General features: G+C 45.4%; 1 protein-coding gene and 1 pseudogene across 1 annotated transcript in view; one reads left to right on the top strand and one right to left on the bottom strand.

Annotated features, from left to right (window-relative positions):
* The window catches only part of LOC121283924 (mitochondrial inner membrane protein OXA1L-like), a 115314-nt gene extending 96757 nt beyond the window's left edge, over positions 1-18557 (bottom strand). The window contains exons 1-2 of the mRNA XM_041198726.1: positions 18486-18557; positions 3609-3726 (exon numbers count right to left, since the gene is read on the bottom strand). Coding sequence (XP_041054660.1) covers positions 3609-3726; positions 18486-18557 — 190 coding nt within the window. The remainder of the gene's footprint in view (positions 1-3608; positions 3727-18485) is intronic.
* A 189-nt stretch (positions 18558-18746) lies between these two features.
* LOC121284548 lies at positions 18747-18818 on the top strand (annotated as a pseudogene).
* The last annotated feature ends 331 nt before the right edge of the window (positions 18819-19149 follow it).

The following is a 19149-nucleotide window of genomic DNA, read 5'->3' as shown; positions in this document are numbered from 1 at the left end:
AGCTTAATAGAAGCTCCAAACCTTCCTCAGTGTTCAGCTGATGGGCCTCTAGCACAGAAAATACTTTGCACCTGATCTTGCTTTTGTTGGGAAGCGACAGTGCCAAGGCCATACTTTGTTTTCTCTCCGATAAGAACGTAACGCACATCCACATATCGACTTCATTTTTCCATTGGTCGTAAGGTTCAGATTCAGAGAACATCATACCCTAACACCTTACACTTGGTTTCAGTCATCCTTCTCAAAAATAACTCAGATTACAATCTTCCGTCCAAAACAAAAATTTCTTGAGTGTGCAATCTTCATCTTTAAGCGACCATCCTCTGCTATCATGTTTAATGGATTGAAGCCAGATGGTGAAGTATGAAACTAGACACAGATCCATTTCTTGATAGTAGGTTTATTCACAGGATGCAGCACTACAGATCTCTGCCTCTTACCTATCAAACACCCCGGTGTCCCAGCAGTCCCTTTTTAAACTCAAAACTAAAAAAATCAATAAATTCAATAAAAATCAATAAATGAGAAGGGATGACAGTCCTTGATGTGGCACTGTAACTAAAACAAAAATGTGAAAGTAAATTTAACTAACTAAACCAAAATATCATTTCTGGGGGTAATGATGCACCCCAGGCCCCGCAGTGCCCACCGATCATGGAAAGCCTCCCTCTGCAGGGCCCTTTTTATATGTACTCAAAGACAATTAATCAATTGATACCCTCCACTGGTTTATCCTTCACCTTATCAGTATAATTGGCATAACATTAACACTAGAATAAGGAATGCTATGGTGCTCAAGTTAGTTTGAAAAAGAGGGGATTCATTAAGGTTAGTTTGCATGTCTCTGCCTGAGGTACTAAATGAATACTTTACACATCTGCCTTTACCAAGGAAGAAGATACTGTCAATGTCATAGTGGAAGAGGAAGTAGTTGAAACACTGGATGGGACTAACAATTGATAAAGAGAAGCTATTAGAAAGGTTGGCTTTACTTAAAGTTGATAAGTCACTGGAATGGATGAGAACAACTCACCAAAGCTCCAGTGACAGCACCTTCCAAATCCCCGACCTCTACCACAAGGCTCCAACTGCATGGGAACATCACTACCTATAAGTTCCCCTCCAAGCTACACTTCTCCCTTCAACTGAACCCTCCCATCCTTCTGTCAGTTTAACATCCTATCCAAAACCCTAGTTATATGATTTGCCAGGACACTGGTCCCAGCTCAGTTCAAGTGGAGCTCATCCCAAGGGAACAGATTCCTCTTTCCTGAGTAATGGTGGCAGTGCCCCATGAATTAAAACCCTTTCTTCCCACATCACTCTTTGAACTATGCATTTAATTCTCTAATCTGATTTACCCTATGGCAATTGGTGCCTGGCTCAGGTAAAAATCCAGAGATTATCATCTTTGAAGTTTTGCTTTTTAATTTGGACCATAGCTCGACAAATTCTCCCAGCATAACATCATTCCAAGCTCTACTTATGTAGTTTTTTTCCTACATGGAGCATGACAACTGGTCCTTTCTCTCCCATTCCAAGTTTGTCTCCAGCCACAAGATGTCCTGAAACCTGACATTGGGTAGGATGCTCAACATTCAGAAATCTCGATCGTAGCTACAGAGAATATTATCTATTTCCATGACTACACTGTCCCATCACTACCACATTCATTTTTGCCACCCCCATTGAATGCCTTCTTGTACTGTGGTGCCAAGGGCACTTTGCTCATCCACCTAGCAGTCCTTGTTCACATCCACACAGCTGGCATGGACCTCATAATTGTATGTCAAGTCAAGGGCTGAAGCTCTTCATCACTACATTCTGGATCCTCATACCTGTGTTACACACAGTCAAAGCCTCCTGCCTCTGCCCGCTGATCATCTATAATGTTCTACATAACCAAAGGGGTGTGGCTGCCTCCCAGAAAAAAAGCGTCCAGGTAACTCTCCTCCTCCCTGTTCCCCCACAAAGTCTGAGTCCAGCTCAACAACTCTGAGCTGAATTTACACAAACCACAGAGGTTTACCACAAATATGAATGCCTGGAATACATTCTACACATTCCCATATGTCGCAGTCACAGTACACCACCATTTCTGCTAACCTTATTTATTTAATTAGTCAATTAGTTATTAATTTACTTAGCTAAAGTAATAGTAAGTTAGTCTCCTAGCTTGCAGACAGAAGAAAAGCAATAAAAAGCAGCACCTTCTTCCCCTGTATTGAGTTTTGATCTGCACCAAATTTCCAACTTAATGCTCAATTCACGAAGCACTCTATCCCCAGATCACTGATTTCTCATTCCTAAAAATCAAATTAACAATGAAATACACTCAATTTACTTTAAATAGCATTTTGATGCACATAAATTGATAAGTAATGGTCCATCAATCGAAACTGCTTTTGTAAACTCTGCAATGTATTTAAAGATAGATTATCCTGTAAGTCATTATATGAAACAATGTACTCTATAGAACAATCATTCCTGCATATCTCCTTGCAACTATTTTCCAAATGGCATTATTTGGACTCCAGCCAGCATCTGTTTGTCCATTCTCTTGATCTGGGTTAGTGAAGGGAAAAATACTTAAATAATTTAAGAACACCATGCAGGCAATGCAAGTGGTGACCCATGGCACTTCCTGTCCCCCCCAGGCATCAATGTACTCTGCATAGCTTCACTGAAGTAGATATGTGAATGATTCTCCATCCTAGAACTTTAATATTTTACACCAAAAAAAATGGCTGGAAAGTTTTGTTTCATTATGAACATGCTGGTGTTTTCTGTGTACTGTGTGTGATGTCTTCTGGTTCCCAGAAGTTCAAAATAATCACACTTATAGACTCAAAATTCTGGAGCTCCATTCAGTGCATTTCTTGCATTTGAGACTGCTGGACTGATACATCGTTACACCAGAGTAGCACAGGGTGGCCAACTCTGAGGGGAAAAAAAGAGAGCTGGGTGTGGTGATGGTGGCTGCCGAGTGGGCGTGCTGGGTGTAGTTATACACCAGATGAATATATGCAGTTATTCAGTCATAGAGGATGTGTTTGAAGTAACAATGTAGCTACAATATCAAGTAATAATAATGATGAACATTGAATGCACATTTGCAGAGCAGAGTTTCTAGCGCAATTGGAAATCAACCTACAGCACTAGGCAACCTGCACCATTTCACATTTAATGCACTTTACTTACAGTCTGTCTTCTTGATGCTCTGCATTCTGCTCCTTCAATGCTCTGTACTTCAACTTGACACTGTGCTGCTCTGTCATCCTTCCGCATGGCTCCCTCAGACCTCTGCACTCTTCCCTCACCTCGACCCTCTGCGCTCCTTTCTTGCTTTGGCCCTCTGAGCTGCTCCCTCAACATTCTGTGCTACACCTTAGACACTCTGCAGTGCTCCCTCAATGCTCCATTCTCTAAAGTTAAGGGAACAAAGATGACATGATTGAAATCAGTTCCTGGGACAACTGGAAATCGCTCAGGCCAACTACAGAACTAGGCATCTCACAACTTTCCACATTTAATATACTTTACTTACAGTTTGCCTTCTCAACCTTCTGCACCGCTCTCTCGACTGACTCTTTACACTGCTCACTCACCTCTCTGCGCTGCTCCCTCTGAATTCTGCGCCGCTTCTGCTTTGGTTGCGCTGGCATCAGGTGAGCATCCATATTCCACAACATTTATGTGGTTAGCGCCAGCGGAACCTGACGTTACCTATGGTACATGATAATCAAAGACTTAAACAGTGAATCAAAATATTCTGAAGATGGGTCTTGAAGATTTCACCTCATGGGGCTGTGACTATTCCCTTTGGCAGCTTGTTCCACTGTTGAATTGTTCTTGGGAAGAAAGATTGTTGATGTACTGTCTTGGAAACAAATGGCTTTTGTAGCTTTTGTAGATGGCTACCTCATGTTTTGTTTTGAATAAATCTGCTGCATGTTGGATGATATATATCTGTGGTTTTTGACAGGGCATTTTGCAGGTTATCCCATTAAGCTCAGTAGTCCTGCCACAGCCAGTTGTGAATGGTGGTGAACAATTAAACAACTCACTGGAGGAGGACGGTCCACAAATATACCCATCCTCAATGAAGGGGGAGCCCAGCACATCAGTGCAAAAGGCTGAAGCATTTGCTACAATATTCAGCCAGAAATGCCAAGTGGATGATCCATCTTGGCCTGCTCCGAAGATCCCCAGCATCACTCCACATGATATCGAGAAATGGCTGAAGGCACTTGAAACTGCAAAGGCTACGGGCCCTGACAATATTCCAGCAATAATACTGAAGACCTGTGCTCCAGAACTTGCTGTGCCCCTAGCCAAGCTGTTCCAGTACAACTACAACACTGGAATCTACCAGGCTATGTGTAAAATTACCCAGGTATGTCCTGTACACAAAAAGCAGGACAAATCCAACCCGGCCAATTATTGTCCCATCAGTCTACTCTTTGTCATCAGTAAAGTAATGGAAAGGGTCATCAACAGTGCTATGAATCGGCACTTGCTTAGCCATAACCTGCTCAGTGACACCCAGTTTGGATCAGGGCCACTCAGCTCCTGACCTTATTGCAGCCTTGATGCAAACATGGACAAAAGAGCTGAACTCCTGAGGTGAGGTGAGAGTGACTCCCCTTGACATCAAGGCTGCATTTGACCTAGTGTGGCATCAAGGAGCCCTAGCAAAACTGGAGTCAATGTGACTCAGAGAGAAAACTCTCCACTGTTCAGAGTCCTACCTAGCGCAAAGGAAAATGGCTGTGGTTGTTGAAGGTCAGTCATCTCAGCTACAGAACATCAGGAGTTCCTCAGGTAGTGTCCTCAGCCCAACCAGCTTCATCAATTACTTTAGTTCCATTATAAGGTCAGAAGTGGGGATATTCGCTGATGATTACACAATGTTCAGCACAATTTGTGACTCCTCGGATGCTGAAGCAGTCCATGTACAAATGCAGCAAGGCCTGGGCAAAATCCAGGCTTGGGCTGCCAAGTGGCAAGTAACATTCGCGTCACACAAGTGCCAGGCAATGACCATCTTCAACAAGAGTGAATCTAACCATTGCCCCTTGATGGGCTTCCCTGCAGCCCTGCACTCCAAAAGCGGAGAGTGACTCTGATTATATCGCCGTGGTCTTGTGCTACGAAAGCGGACAGTGACTGTGACCATTTCCCTGCGGCCCTGGGCTCCGATAGCGGACAGTGACATTGACCATTTCCCCTTCGCCCTGCATTCCAGTAATCGACAGTGACTCTGACTGTTTCCCCCGGCCCCGTGCTCCGATAGCGGACAGTGACCCTGACTGTTTCCCCACTGCCCTGCCCTCCGATAGTGCAGAGTGATGCTAACCATTTCTCTGCGGCTCTGAGTTCTGATAGTGGACAGATACTCTGACTGTTTACCTGCGGCCCTGTGCTCCGATAGCGGACAGTGACTCTACTGCTATCTGGGGAAGAAAATTTTTTATACTCGATTCCCCTTGCAATAAACGTTAACATTAAATTTGCTTTCCTAATCACTTGCTGTACCTGTACAGTAACTTTTTGTGATTCATGTACCAGGACACTCAAAGCCCTCTGTACCATACAGTTCTGCAGTCTCCCTCCATTTGAATACTATACTGCATTTGTATTCTTCCTGCCAAGGTGGACAAGTTCGCACTTCCTCATATTATGCTCCATCTGTCAAATTTTTTTGTCACTAACTTCACACATCTAAGTCCTCTTTAGACTCTTGGGGTTGGAATTCTGCTGAGTTGGGGAGATCCATGGACTGAAGCAGTCTGTGTTTATGTGCAGCAACACCTGGACAATATTCAGGCTTAGGCTGATAAGTGGCAGGTTACATTCATGCCATACAAGTGCCAGACAATGACCATCTCCAACAAGAGAGAATCCAACCAATCTCCTTTTGACATTCAATGGCATTACCATCACTGAATCCCCCAATATCAACATCCTGTTGGGGGTTATCATTGACCAGAAACGGAACTGGACTAGCCATATAAATACTGTGGCTACAAGAGCGAGTCAGAGGCTAGGAATCCTCGTAACTCACCTCCTAACTCATCAAAGCCTGTCCATCATCAACAAGGCACAAGTCAGGATTGTGATGGAATACTCTCCACTTACCTGGATGAGTGCAGTTCCAACAACACTCAAGAAGATCAACACCATCCAAGACAAAGATGCCCACGTGAATGGCACCCCATCCACTATCTTAAAAATTTAACGCCTCCACCACTGATGTAGAGAGGCAGGACTATATACCATCTACATGATGCACTGCAGCAACTCACCAAGGCTCCTTCGGGACACCTTCCAAACCCACGACATATCCCACCAAGCGCAAGGGCAGCAGATGCATGGAAACACCACCAACTGCAAGCTCCACTCCAAACCACACATCATCCTGACTTGGAACCATAAAACCATTCCTTCACTGTCACTGTTTCAAAATCCTGGAACTTCCTTCCTAAGAGCACTGTGGGTATACCTAAACTGCGTAGATAGCAATGGTTTCAGCAGGTAGATCACCGCCATCCTCTCAAGGCCAATTAGGGATGTCAATAAATCTCACACTGTGAAAGAATAAAAAATACCTTTAAAATTGCAGCCAGTTCCTAATTCTAGGATTCCCGAGTGCAGGAGAAGGGTGCGGGTAGTGATTCCTGACCTGGCTCCATTGCAGAGGCAGACACATGCTAGAACCCACAACTTTCGTGAAGTCAGGTCAGCTTCTCAAGGACTGGTAGCTCACGGCTCCCCAGAGGTGTCATGAACCATAACCTGAATGAGGGAACCTTATAACATTAAAAGTTCTTACACATGCTCCATGCCAACTCATGCTCCCCACCCATTCCCAATGGCTCCTCATACTCTCCATGCCAACTCAAAGCACTGCCATAATCATTCACCAGTATATATTCTGTACAGAAGGAATGAACCCTGTAGTAGTAATGCCATGTGCTGAAATGTTTGAAAAACAGCCATTCAGAACTTTCTTTAAAAACCTGATGTTATAACCCTATAAAATCATTAATCAAGCAGTCCTTTAAAGTTTCAATAGCAGAAATTACAAGCACTTGATACCTTGCTATCTTGTGTAAGTAAACATTGAGCAATTAAGAAAATAGATCTTAGATAAAAAAAAGCTGTGTGTACCTGTTTCAACAGATTAATGGGCTCTCAGCCAAGCCTCATTCTTGAATGGTTTCTGAAATCTTTCTGACCTACCACTAATCTTTGTAGTACTGCATGCTTTTGTTTTCAGTTGGATACTATCCTTAACTTGCTTTGTTAGCCATGGATGAAACATCCTTCTCATAGTCTTCCTTTCTCAATGGAAGATATATTTGCTGAGAGTTATGAAGTATCTCCTTAAATATCTGCTATTACTTCTCTATTGTCCTATCTTTTCATCTATTTTTCCAGTTCACTTCAGCCAACTTTTACATGATTTGAGATAATGATTAAGGGCAATCTAAAATGCTACATCAGCTGTTAACTTGCCAACTGAAGTCTATGAGATCAAGAAATTGCTGCTTTGCACTGTATCTTTTTTGCTTTATTGTCCCTACTGAATTATTCAGCCACAGAAAGCAGTGATAAAAGGACCATTAGACACTGCCCTTACTGAAGTAATATACAGTGCCAGCTGTATACTTGATTAATATTGTAATACCCTTAGAAACTTATTGTGTACAAGGGAGATGGGTTTTTAATGTAAAATAATAATTTAAATCAAATTGTTTACCACAATAAGATAAGGACACAATACAATGATATTTTAAAGCACTTTTACTTCAGGCGACTGCAGTCAACAGACCCTACCCCTCTTCCATTAATATATGCTAAGAAAACAGCAAAGATAAGTTCTGACTGTTGGGAGCAGTGGGCAAATACAGCGGGGGTGGGGATAGTATTAGATGACAGTTTGATTATTAATTACCCTTTTCAAATGTACCAGTAATCTGGTGGTGATCTGTCTGTCAAAAACCTGATCCAAAGTTCTGGTGGAAGGAAGCTTTAACGAATGTATCAGTCTGGGTCAGATGTTTGATAGTTAGATTGCTGATTCATTTGAAAAGGGTAAAATGTTTCAGTAATGAAACTGTCTCATCTCGTAGCATCCGCATCACCCACCACCCCCGTATGCAGTAGACGGTGCTGGAAATCGAGGGGGACAGCCAGCAAGAGGCCGGGAGCAGGCTCGAAGGACCGGGTTGGGCAGGCACGAGAAAGGCTGGCAGGGCCGCTGACACAACAATTAAGATTAAGAAAGTCGAGAAAAAGCATGGTAAGAAGTTTTCGTCAAATACATTTACCTTGTGTCTGCCCTGGCTCAATGTTGTTAAATAAAATTTGTTTAATAAACAAAAATTGATTTTCGCGCTTTTTCACGACAGCTCCTCCTCGTGACCAAGTGAGGGGGCCAAAAGGAGAGCGGACTGCGCGTGCTTGGGGAAGGTGGTTGGACAGGGTCAAGAGGAGATTCACAAGCAGCATTCAGGTTGCTGGTCCAGAATAACTGGATAAAGGTTATCCAGGCGGTAAGAGATCTGAGACGGGGATAACACTCCGAATTACGGGACAGTAGACTGAAGGACTCTATTGCTAAAATATCTTGATTTTAAACTTTGAAAGTGTATTGATCAAAATAATAAATATAAAGGGGATTTGTTTTTTTTCAGCGCAGATGATTAATGTGCTTTAATTGTTATCTTCAACTTTGAGAGTAATTTTTGAAAATTCTCAAAATATACTTGGAGTTATCAATGTACTGGCCTCATTAGAAAACAGTTGGTGAGCTGCTTATACATAGCCAAGTGGTTATGGTACTGGGTTTGTAACCCCAAGATCAAGAGTTCAAATCTCACAACGGCAAACTATGAAACAATGTAACTTCATCTGAAACAGATGGAAACGTGTTTATAAGCTTGGCCTAAATAGCCAAGTGGTTATGGTACTGGGTTTGTAATCCCAAGATCAAGAGTTCAAATCTCACAATGGCAAACTATGAAACAATGTAACTTCATCTGAAACAGATGGAAACAGGTTTACTCAAAAGAGTATCAAGAGTTCAAATCTCACCATGGCAAACTATGAAACAATGTAACTTCATCTGAAACAGATGGAACAGGTTTGTACTCAAAAGAGTTACACGTTTTTACCCCCGGACTTTGTCACAAGAATCCAGAGATTGTTAGTCGACTTCTTCTGGGACAAAAGATTGCACTGGGTCGCTGCCGAGGTTCTGAGTCTCCCGCTTAGGGAGGGTGGTCAGGCGCTAGTGTGCCTACGCACACAGGTGGCGACTTTCCGCCTTCAGACCCTGCAGCGATACCTCTACGTTGAGCCTCCTCCTAGATGGTGTGCCCTGATGACGTATTTCTTCCGTCAGGTGCACGGCCTGAATTATGACGTGCAGCTCCTGTTTATAGAACAGCTGGGCCTCGGTGGCTCCTTGCAGGCGTTGCCCGTCTTTTACCAGGACCTGATCAAAGTCTGGAAAGTGGTCGCCTCGCGACGCAGCTCTCCCCCGTCAGGAGTAGCGGCTATCGTCAGAGAGCCGCTGCTCAGGAATCCGCCCCTCCGTCCTTTTCAGTGGTTGGCGGAGAGGAGGGCTGTGGCCGCAGGGGTGACCAGGATCGGGGACGTGCTGGGTGGCGGAGGACTGGGCTGGATGCTCCCGCAGGAGTTGGCGCGATGCGCGTCTGTGAGTGTCCAGGTCGCAGCCGATGCCATCCAAGACCTGAGAACGGTCGTGCTCGGACCCGACGTTATTTTGGGTCTTGAGGTGGCCCAGGTGCGCGGTGGTCTTCCGTCTGAGCGTTCCCCTGTTCGGACGGAATTCCACATTGGCCCCAAGCCCCGAACCCTCCCTCGGGTGCTGGTGCCCCGCAATGTGAGCCGCCTCGGGGACATGCCCTCTGTGCCTTTTGGCACGGCAAAGAGGGGCTTTTTGTATGGACTGCTGCTGCACACCTTCCATTTTCTCGCCCTTGTCCGTCGACCGGACACGCCCTGGCGTGCCTTGTTGCCGTCCGGCGGCGGAGGCCCTCGATGGGAGGCCCTCTACGGAGGTGTCCTCCCCCTTTCTATCGGGGACCTGGGTTGGAGGGTGTTGCATGCGGCAGTCCCTTATAATAAGAGGATGCATAGGTTCACGGACTCTCAGGACACATGCCCTTTTTGCGGTCTTGTGGAGTCCGTGGACCATGTATACATAGGGTGTTGTAGGCTGCACTCCCTTTTTAGTTATTTGAAAAACCTTTTATTGATGTTTTGTTTGCAATTCAGCCCCACGCTCCTGATCTATGGGCACCCGGTGCGGAAGGGGGTCGGGAAGGAGGAGGACCTCCTCGTGAACCTGCTCCTGGGCCTGGCCAAGTTGGCCATTAACAGGTCCAGGCAGCGGGCGATCGAAGGGGGAGTCCCGCCCGATTGTTTGTCCCTCTTCCGCGGCTACGTTCGCTGCCGGATGTCCCTGGAGAAGGAGCACGCGGTGTCTGCTGGCACTCTCGAGGCCTTCCGTGCTCGGTGGGCACCGCGGGAACTGGGGTGTTTTGTTGGCCCCTTTAATCTCATTTTGATTTAAAGTTTGTAAGTTTCCTTTAAACTTTGTTCTTGGTTTTACAGCTGACCTGAATTAGGGGCTGTGCCTGATTTATCCCAATTTTGTTGATTTGGTTTTCATTTAAAAGATTATCAAGAGTTCAAATCTCACCATGGCAAACTATGAAACAATGTAACTTCATCTGAAACAGATGGAAACAGGTTTGTACTCAAAAGAGTTACACGTTTTTACCCCCGGACTTTGTCACAAGAATCCAGAGATTGTTAGTCGACTTCTTCTGGGACAACAGATTGCACTGGGTCGCTGCCGAGGTTCTGAGTCTCCCGCTTAGGGAGGGTGGTCAGGCGCTAGTGTGCCTACGCACACAGGTGGCGACTTTCCGCCTTCAGACCCTGCAGCGATACCTCTACGTCGAGCCTCCTCCTAGATGGTGTGCCCTGATGACGTATTTCTTCCGTCAGGTGCACGGCCTGAATTATGACGTGCAGCTCCTGTTTATAGAACAGCTGGGCCTCGGTGGCTCCTTGCAGGCGTTGCCCGTCTTTTACCAGGACCTGATCAAAGTCTGGAAAGTGGTCTCCTCGCGACGCAGCTCTCCCCCGTCAGGAGTAGCGGCTATCGTCAGAGAGCCGCTGCTCAGGAATCCGCCCCTCCGTCCTTTTCAGTGGTTGGCGGAGAGGAGGCCTTTGGCCGCAGGGGTGACCAGGATCGGGGACGTGCTGGGTGGCGGAGGACTGGGCTGGATGCTCCCGCAGGAGTTGGCGCGACGCGCATCTGTGAGTGTCCAGGTCGCAGCCGATGCCATCCAAGACCTGAGAACGGTCGTGCTTGGACCTGACGTTATTTTGGGTCTTGAGGTGGCCCAGGTGCGCGGTGGTCTTCCGTCTGAACGTTCCCCTGTTCGGACGGAATTCCACATTGGCCCCAAGCCCCGAACCCTCCCTCGGGTGCTGGTGCCCCGCAATATGAGCCGCCTCGGGGACATGCCCTCTGTGCCTTTTGGCACGGCAAAGAGGGGCTTTTTGTACGGACTGCTGCTGCACACCTTCCATTTTCTCGCCCTTGTCCGTCGACCGGACACGCCCTGGCATGCCTTGTTGCCGCAGGTGTCCTCCCCCTTTCTATCGGGGACCTGGGTTGGAGGGTGTTGCATGCAGCAGTCCCTTATAATAAGAGGATGCATAGGTTCACGGACTCTCAGGACACGTGCCCTTTTTGCGGTCTTGTGGAGTCCGTGGACCATGTATACATAGGGTGTTGTAGGCTGCACTCCCTTTTTAGTTATTTGAAAAACCTTTTATTGATGTTTTGTTTGCACTTCAGCCCCACGCTCCTGATCTATGGGCACCCGGTGCGGAAGGGGGTCGGGAAGGAGGAGGACCTCCTCGTGAACCTGCTCCTGGGCCTGGCCAAGTTGACCATTAACAGGTCCAGGCAGCGGGCGATCGACGGGGGAATCCCGCCCGATTGTTTGTCCCTCTTCCGTGGCTACGTTCGCTGCCGGATGTCCCTGGAGAAGGAGCACGCGGTGTCTGCTGGCACTCTCGAGGCCTTCCATGCTCGTTGGGCACCGTGGGGACTGGGGTGTTTTGTTGACCCCTTTAATCACATTTTGATTTAAAGTTTGTAAGTTTCCTTTAAACTTTGTTCTTGGTTTTACAGCTGACCTGAATTAGGGGCTGTGCCTGATTTATCCCAATTTTGTTGATTTGGTTTTCATTTAAAAGATTATCAAGAGTTCAAATCTCACAATGGCAAACTATGAAACAATGTAACTTCATCTGAAAACAGATGGAAACGTGTTTGTACTCGAAAGAGTTACATTGACTGAGTTTGAACAGGTGAACGAATTGAGGCTGAAAACCTGGCCACGTGAGTCAGCCAATGAAAGTTGGCAGTAAGAGTGGAAGGAGTTGCCTGGGTAGTGGCTAGCATACATCTGGTAATAGGAGTGACTGGAATTTATTGAGCAAATATCTTTTTTTAATCATGGTTGAAAGAGGTTGTAGTGGTGTATGAGATAACTTAATTGTGGCATGGAAATTAGTATTTATTGCAACTGTTTTCTATATGGAAAAATAGATCAAAGGAGTCCAATTTTGGGGTTCAATGTCCCATGTCTAATCCTGCATTTGTTAGGGTGGCCCAGGCAGACACATGAACAGAGAGCCATGCTGGCAGCATCACTGAAGTAGATTCTAGGGTGGTGGGGGCAGGGGGAAGAGAAAAGCAGGGAGGGAGTGTGGACACCTGACTGCTATCTAAGTGAACATAACATTGTGCATTTAATATCTTTACTAAAGTTTTGCATTGTTCAGGTGATATATTTTCAGATCATTCTTGCTGATCTATTTTTCAATGGAAGATGCAGTCTGATGTGGCTAGAGGATTCCCAGATTATGGTAAAACGTTCTCTTTTGCTATGTTGTTTCCTCAACTTTCTCCTGTAGGGTCTTCTCTTTTTATTTACATTTTCTTGCATAAAGTTGCAGTAAAATGCAGTAAGAAAATAAATAACATATCTCTGAAATTATACTAAACACTGAAGAAATATAATGTGTTACAGGAATATTTCAGACCACGTTCTACAACCCTGGGCACTCTGCTAATGATCCAGTGAGTAAATACACTGTATAGTCTGGCATTAAGCTTTAAAGACCACAATGACTCCAGGTTTTCATTTGTTCCCAGGGCAGGGGGAAGTTCCAGAGCATTTGTAACTTCAGTGAAAATTGGATGGCCATTGTGTTTATGGTTCCGGTGCACAAATACTTAATTGAATGAGAAAACTTAAATTTTATGAAATATTTAAGTGGATAGCATCACTGGAGACTCAAGTGTGGAACTGAGTTATCGAGAGCAGGAAGACCCCAAGTTTGATCTCTGTTCTGTATTGAGTCAACTGGTTTCAGCTAGGCCAGTGATCGGCTTGTGCAATGGTCTGAGCCCGAGAGAGGAGGAAGTCAACAACAGTTCCTCCTGGAAGAGAGAAAAAAACTGCAACAAACTCCGGGGAGATGATGGTATGGGACTGGATGACTTGCCCCTTCAGAGAGCCAGCATAGACATGATGGGCAAATGGCTTCCTTTCGTGCTGTAACCATTCTATGATTTTAGCATGGTGGCATAACACATTGCATCTGCAAGAAGTTACACAATATAATGGTGGAACAAAGATTCATTCATACAATACGTTATTTGGGATGCAGTGGTTACATTGATGATTCCCTATCAGGAAAAGGGAAAATCAGACAGCTTCAAAGACAGCTGAAGCAGCTTTGAAGAAGGGTCATACAGACTTGAAACGTTAACTCTGTTTCTCTCTCCACTGATGCTGTTAGATCTGCTGAGTTTTTCCAGCATTTTCTGTTTTTGTTTCAGATTTCCAGCATCCACAATATTTTGCTTTTAGCCATTTGTAAGTGCTGTTTTAACTCTAAAATCTGTATGTAACAGACAGGCTACCTTTTTTCTATGTCAACATCTCCTCAGATGTACTAAGTGAGTGCAGAGCAGAAAGAGCTTCTTCATTGAAACTGACAAAGAAAACAGGCTTTGATCAGTGAAACCGAAAGTGTTTCAGCCATGGGCCAGGTGAGAGGCTGCTGTTCACACTCCCAGAGAGGGCGATCTCTTCTTGGCAGATGGATGTCAACTTTTTGAAAGGCACTTCAGCTGTTTAGCACTTTACCCATTGCAGTCCTCTTTTGGCAGCCTTCACCATGACATTGAAGCAACATATACAGAATCACCAGGAGGAATACCAGCTGCTTTCTCCTCAGCAGCATGCTGCTCTACAAGTCAAGAGGGGGCGGATGCCAAGATCCAGCTGAATGGTGGCAAGATCCCCAAACAGGGAATACAGGCAAAGGGACTGCTCCGTCCACATGTCTGAGCACTAGTACCTCAGGAAGCTTAGGATTTCACGGCAAAGAAAATCTACCCATTGACATTCAGTGGCCCTTTCTCCCCTTTTACCAATATTTAGCCAGATTTCCCTTCCTTAGTAAACACTGACACAAAGTACTAGTTAAGTATACTAGCCGTGTCCTGTGCCCCTAGATACCTATCATCTTCTTTGTCTTTAATAGAGCCCACTCTTATTGCCTGCTTATTATTTACATGCCAGTAGATTTTCAGGTTCCTTTTTGTTGACTGCCATTCTATTCTCATATTCTCTCCTTGCCAGTCTCATTTCCCTCTTCACCTCTCCTCTCACTCAACCTATTGTATTTGACCTGGTTCTCGCTTGAAGAATTCATCCGACATGCATGACACTTTTTTTTGTTGCATCATAATCTCTAACTCTCATGCTATCCCTACCTTTTTGCTTTGTTGGAATGCAACTAACGTGTACTTGAAGCATCTCTTCTTTAAAGATCATCCATTGTCCCATTACAGTTCTTCCTGACGTCTTTGGCTTCTATTTATCTGGCTAGTTTCCTTCTAATCACATTCAAATTAGCCCTCTTCCAATCTAGCTGTTTTATTGTATAGCTTTCCTTGTTTTTTCCCATTACTAATCCAAACCTTATGATATGATTACGCTCACTCAAGTGTTCCCCACAGTCATTTGGTCCACTTGGCCCACCTCATTTCCCAGGATCAGATCTGGCAATGCCTCCTTTCTAATTGGGCCAAGAACTTACTCATTAAGGAAGTTCTCCTGAATACGATTCAGAAATTCCTCCCCGCTCCTTACCCTTTAACATTATCCCAATCGAAATTCGGGTAATTAAAGCCCTCAATATCACCACTCCATTGTCCTTGCACATATTTATGACTTCCCTTCAGTTTTGTTCCTCTATCTGTCTCTCACTATTTGGAGATCTATAGTAGCATAATCATACCCTGTTTGCTTCTCAACTCTAATCAAATGGTTTCTGATTTTGCCCCTTTTTTTCCAACCCTGCAATTATCATTACTGCCATCCCAACTCTGCTTTTTCCTTCTTTATCTTCTTTTATCTTTATATCCTTGTACATTAAGCACCCAGCTCTCACCATTTTTAAATCAGGTTTCTGTTATTGCCACTAAATCATATCCCACACAGCTTTTGGCTTACTGATCTATGTGCTCACTTATCCTGTAAGTAGAGAGAGCAGAGTGTGAATGTTCACAATGGCTTGTATGGAGAAGAGGGAAGGAAAATATTTGTGGATGATGAAAGTGAGGCATTGGTGTGAAAAGTCAATAGGGTGAGGGGTACTCAGGTGGGGATGAAAGGGCCTGGAAAAAGAGGAATGAAAGTAGGTGAGAGGTGTCTTGCCTTGAGGAGTACTGTGCAAGAGAATGCTGGGAAAGTCAAAGTGTGGGACTTGGCTTCTGAAAGTATATTGACATTCAGCTGTCATGCTCTCCTAAGGTCCTGAACTCTCTTGGTACACTCTTCCATGTTGGAGGGACATCACTTCTGCTGAATATTTTCTGGACCACTTCCACACCTGTTTGATTGGAGAGACAGTCTTATTCCTTTCAACCTTTGAAGAGCTCATCACACTGCAGCCCCTCAGACCCTACAGCAAGATCTCCAGGGAAAAGTGAGAGATTTGGGGATCAGCCTTCCCAGGTGTTTTCTCCATTCTTATAGTTCTTGCAGCAAAATTCGAGTGTAGGTGAGCCATTCTAACTCAAGTCATAGCCCCATTAAATAGAATTCCACTTGGTATGTACAGCATATCATCCCGCCCACCCTCTCTGATTATCTAGGAAACTTGCAGGTGTGATTCCAATGCTGTGGCTGATGTAAAGATGCAAAGCCCATTCCAGTCATTAACTGGTTCCCAGCCAGCAAATGATCCCAATAATTGGCGAGGGACTAGGTTGGGAAAATTCCTCCCTGTGTTTCAGGTCGATGATTAAATAGTGGTGTTTGAATTTGCTGTATATGTTAGAGTTGTGAATTAAAGAAAAATCTTTTGTAATCAGGCAGAAAATACTGAAATATAAACTCGTGGAATCAGCAGTTTTAGTTTTCCCTTTCACATCAAGTTGAAGCACTTTTCCTTGTTTATATTTTAAAAAATGAAGCAGTTCTTTTTTGGATTATCTGTCCTGCAATTAGTTGGCCTTACAGCTCTTTAAAGAACCATTGAATCAAACAGTCTAGAAGGAGGTCAGTTGGTCCATCGTGGCTGTGCTGGCTCTTTGAAAGAGTTATCCAGGACATCTCTGCACTAGTTTCTCAAAGTATTGTCCTAGGCTCAACCACCTTCAGCCAATTTGATTCACTCCACGTGATATCAAGATACTGTTGAAGGCACTGGACACTGCAAAGGCTATGGGCCCAGACAACATTCTGGCAATAGTACTGAAGATTTGTGCTCCAGAATTTGCCGCGCTCCTAGCCAAGCTCTTCCACTGGCATCTACCCGCCAATATGGAAAATTGCCCAGGTATGTCCTATACACAAAAAGCAGGACAAATCCTATCTGGCAATTACCGCCCCATCAGTGTACCCTCGATCATCAGTAAAATGGTGGAAGGAGTCATCAATAGTGCTATCAAGTGGCAATTACTTAGCAATAAGCTGTTCACTGACGCTCAGTTTTGGTTCCACCAGGATCACTCAGCTCCTGACCTCATTACAGTCTTGGTTCAAACATGGACAAAAGAGCTGAGCTTCTGAGGTGAGGTGAGAGAGACTACCCTTGACATCAAGGCAGCATTTAACTGAGTATGGCATCAAGGAGCCCTAGCAAAACTGGAGTCAGTGTGAATCAGAAATCTCTCCACTGGTTGGACTCATACCTAGCACAAAGGAAGATGGTTGTGGTTGCTGGAGGTCAGCCATCTCAGTCCCAGGACATCACTTCTGAGTTCCTCAGAGTGGTGCCCTTGGCTCAACAATCTTCAGCGGCTTTATCAACAACCTTCCATCAAGAGGTCAGAAATGGGAATGTTCGTTGATGATTGCACAATATTCAGTACCATTTGCAACTCCTCGTACATCAAAGTAGTCCATGTCCAAATGCAGCGAGACCTGGACGATATCCAGGCTTGGGGTGACAGGTAACATTTGTGCCACATAAGTGCCAGGCAATGACCATCTCTGACAAGAGAGAATCTAACCATCATCCATGACATTGAATGGCATTACTATTGCTGAATCCCCCACTATCAACATCCTGGGGGTTACAATTGACCATAAACTCAACTGGACTAGCCATATACATACTGTGGCTATAAGGCCAGAGGCTAGGAATCCTTAGAGTAACGCACCTCCTGACTCCCCAAAGCTTGTTCACTAACCACAAGGCAAAAGTCAGGAGTGTGATGGAATACCCTCCACTTGTCTGGATGAGTGCAGCTTCAACAACGCTCGAAGCTTGACACCATCCAGGACAAAGCAACCCCCCACTTGATTTACACTCCATCCACAAACATTCACTCCGTCACCACTGACATACAGTGGCAGCAGTGTGTACCATCTACAAGATGCAGTGCAGAAAATCACCAAGGCCCCAAACACACGACCACTACCATCTAGAAGGACAAGAAGGGCAGCAGATGCACGGGAACACCTGCACCTGGAAGTTCCTCTTCAACCCACTCATCATCCAGATTTGGAAATATATCGTCGTTCCTTCACTGTTGCTCGGTCAAAATCCTGGAACTCCCTCCCTAACAGCACTGTGGGTGTACCTATGCCACATGGACTGCGGCGGCTCAAGAAGGCAGCTCACCACTGCCCTCGAGGGCAATTAGAGATGGGCAATAAGTTCTGGCCTAGCTGGCAATGCCCACATTCCATAAATTAATTTTTAAAAACTCTCCCGTGCACACGGAGCCTTTGGCCTTCAAATTCTCATGTGTCTTAGAGCCCCAGCATTGTGAAATCTACATGCTGAGGTTCCCCTTCAATTGTCCAATTGAGTTGACCTGCTTTTCCACTGACCTCCAATGACGCACTCCCATGCAGCATTTCGAGATCTCCACCATGAGGCATAGTTGCGACCAGCCCAGCCATGGTGGTAGTGAACTTCTATCTTCGTTCTGTCACTTTTTTCCCCCTGCTCCTCCTCCCCCCCCGCCCCCCGTCACCCACACCGTCTTTTCCATAACCATTGACCCGCACCGCCACCCCCCCACCCCGCGGTATAATGTTCAAACTCCCCATCGTCACCCTTCAACCCTTTCCCAATCACTTTGAGAAACTCAGATACAGAGAAGATTAGCATGGCCCCTGCGCAAGGATGACACGCAAATTCGTGAAGCGTTCCATATTTTTTTAGGCCCTCGATGGGAGGCCCTCTACGGAGGTGTCCTCCCCCTTTCTATCGGGGACCTGGGTTGGAGGGTGTTGCATGCAGCAGTCCCTTATAATAAGAGGATGCATAGGTTCACGGACTCTCAGGACACGTGCCCTTTTTGCGGTCTTGTGGAGTCCGTGGACCATGTATACATAGGGTGTTGTAGGCTGCACTCCCTTTTTAGTTATTTGAAAAACCTTTTATTGATGTTTTGTTTGCACTTCAGCCCCACGCTCCTGATCTATGGGCACCCGGTGCGGAAGGGGGTCGGGAAGGAGGAGGACCTCCTCGTGAACCTGCTCCTGGGCC

The sequence above is a fragment of the Carcharodon carcharias genome, chromosome 11, assembly GCF_017639515.1.
Source record: "Carcharodon carcharias isolate sCarCar2 chromosome 11, sCarCar2.pri, whole genome shotgun sequence".
NCBI lineage: Eukaryota > Metazoa > Chordata > Chondrichthyes > Lamniformes > Lamnidae > Carcharodon > Carcharodon carcharias.
The sequence above is the reverse complement of the archived record's forward strand: the minus strand, read 5'-3'. Positions and strand labels throughout refer to the sequence as shown.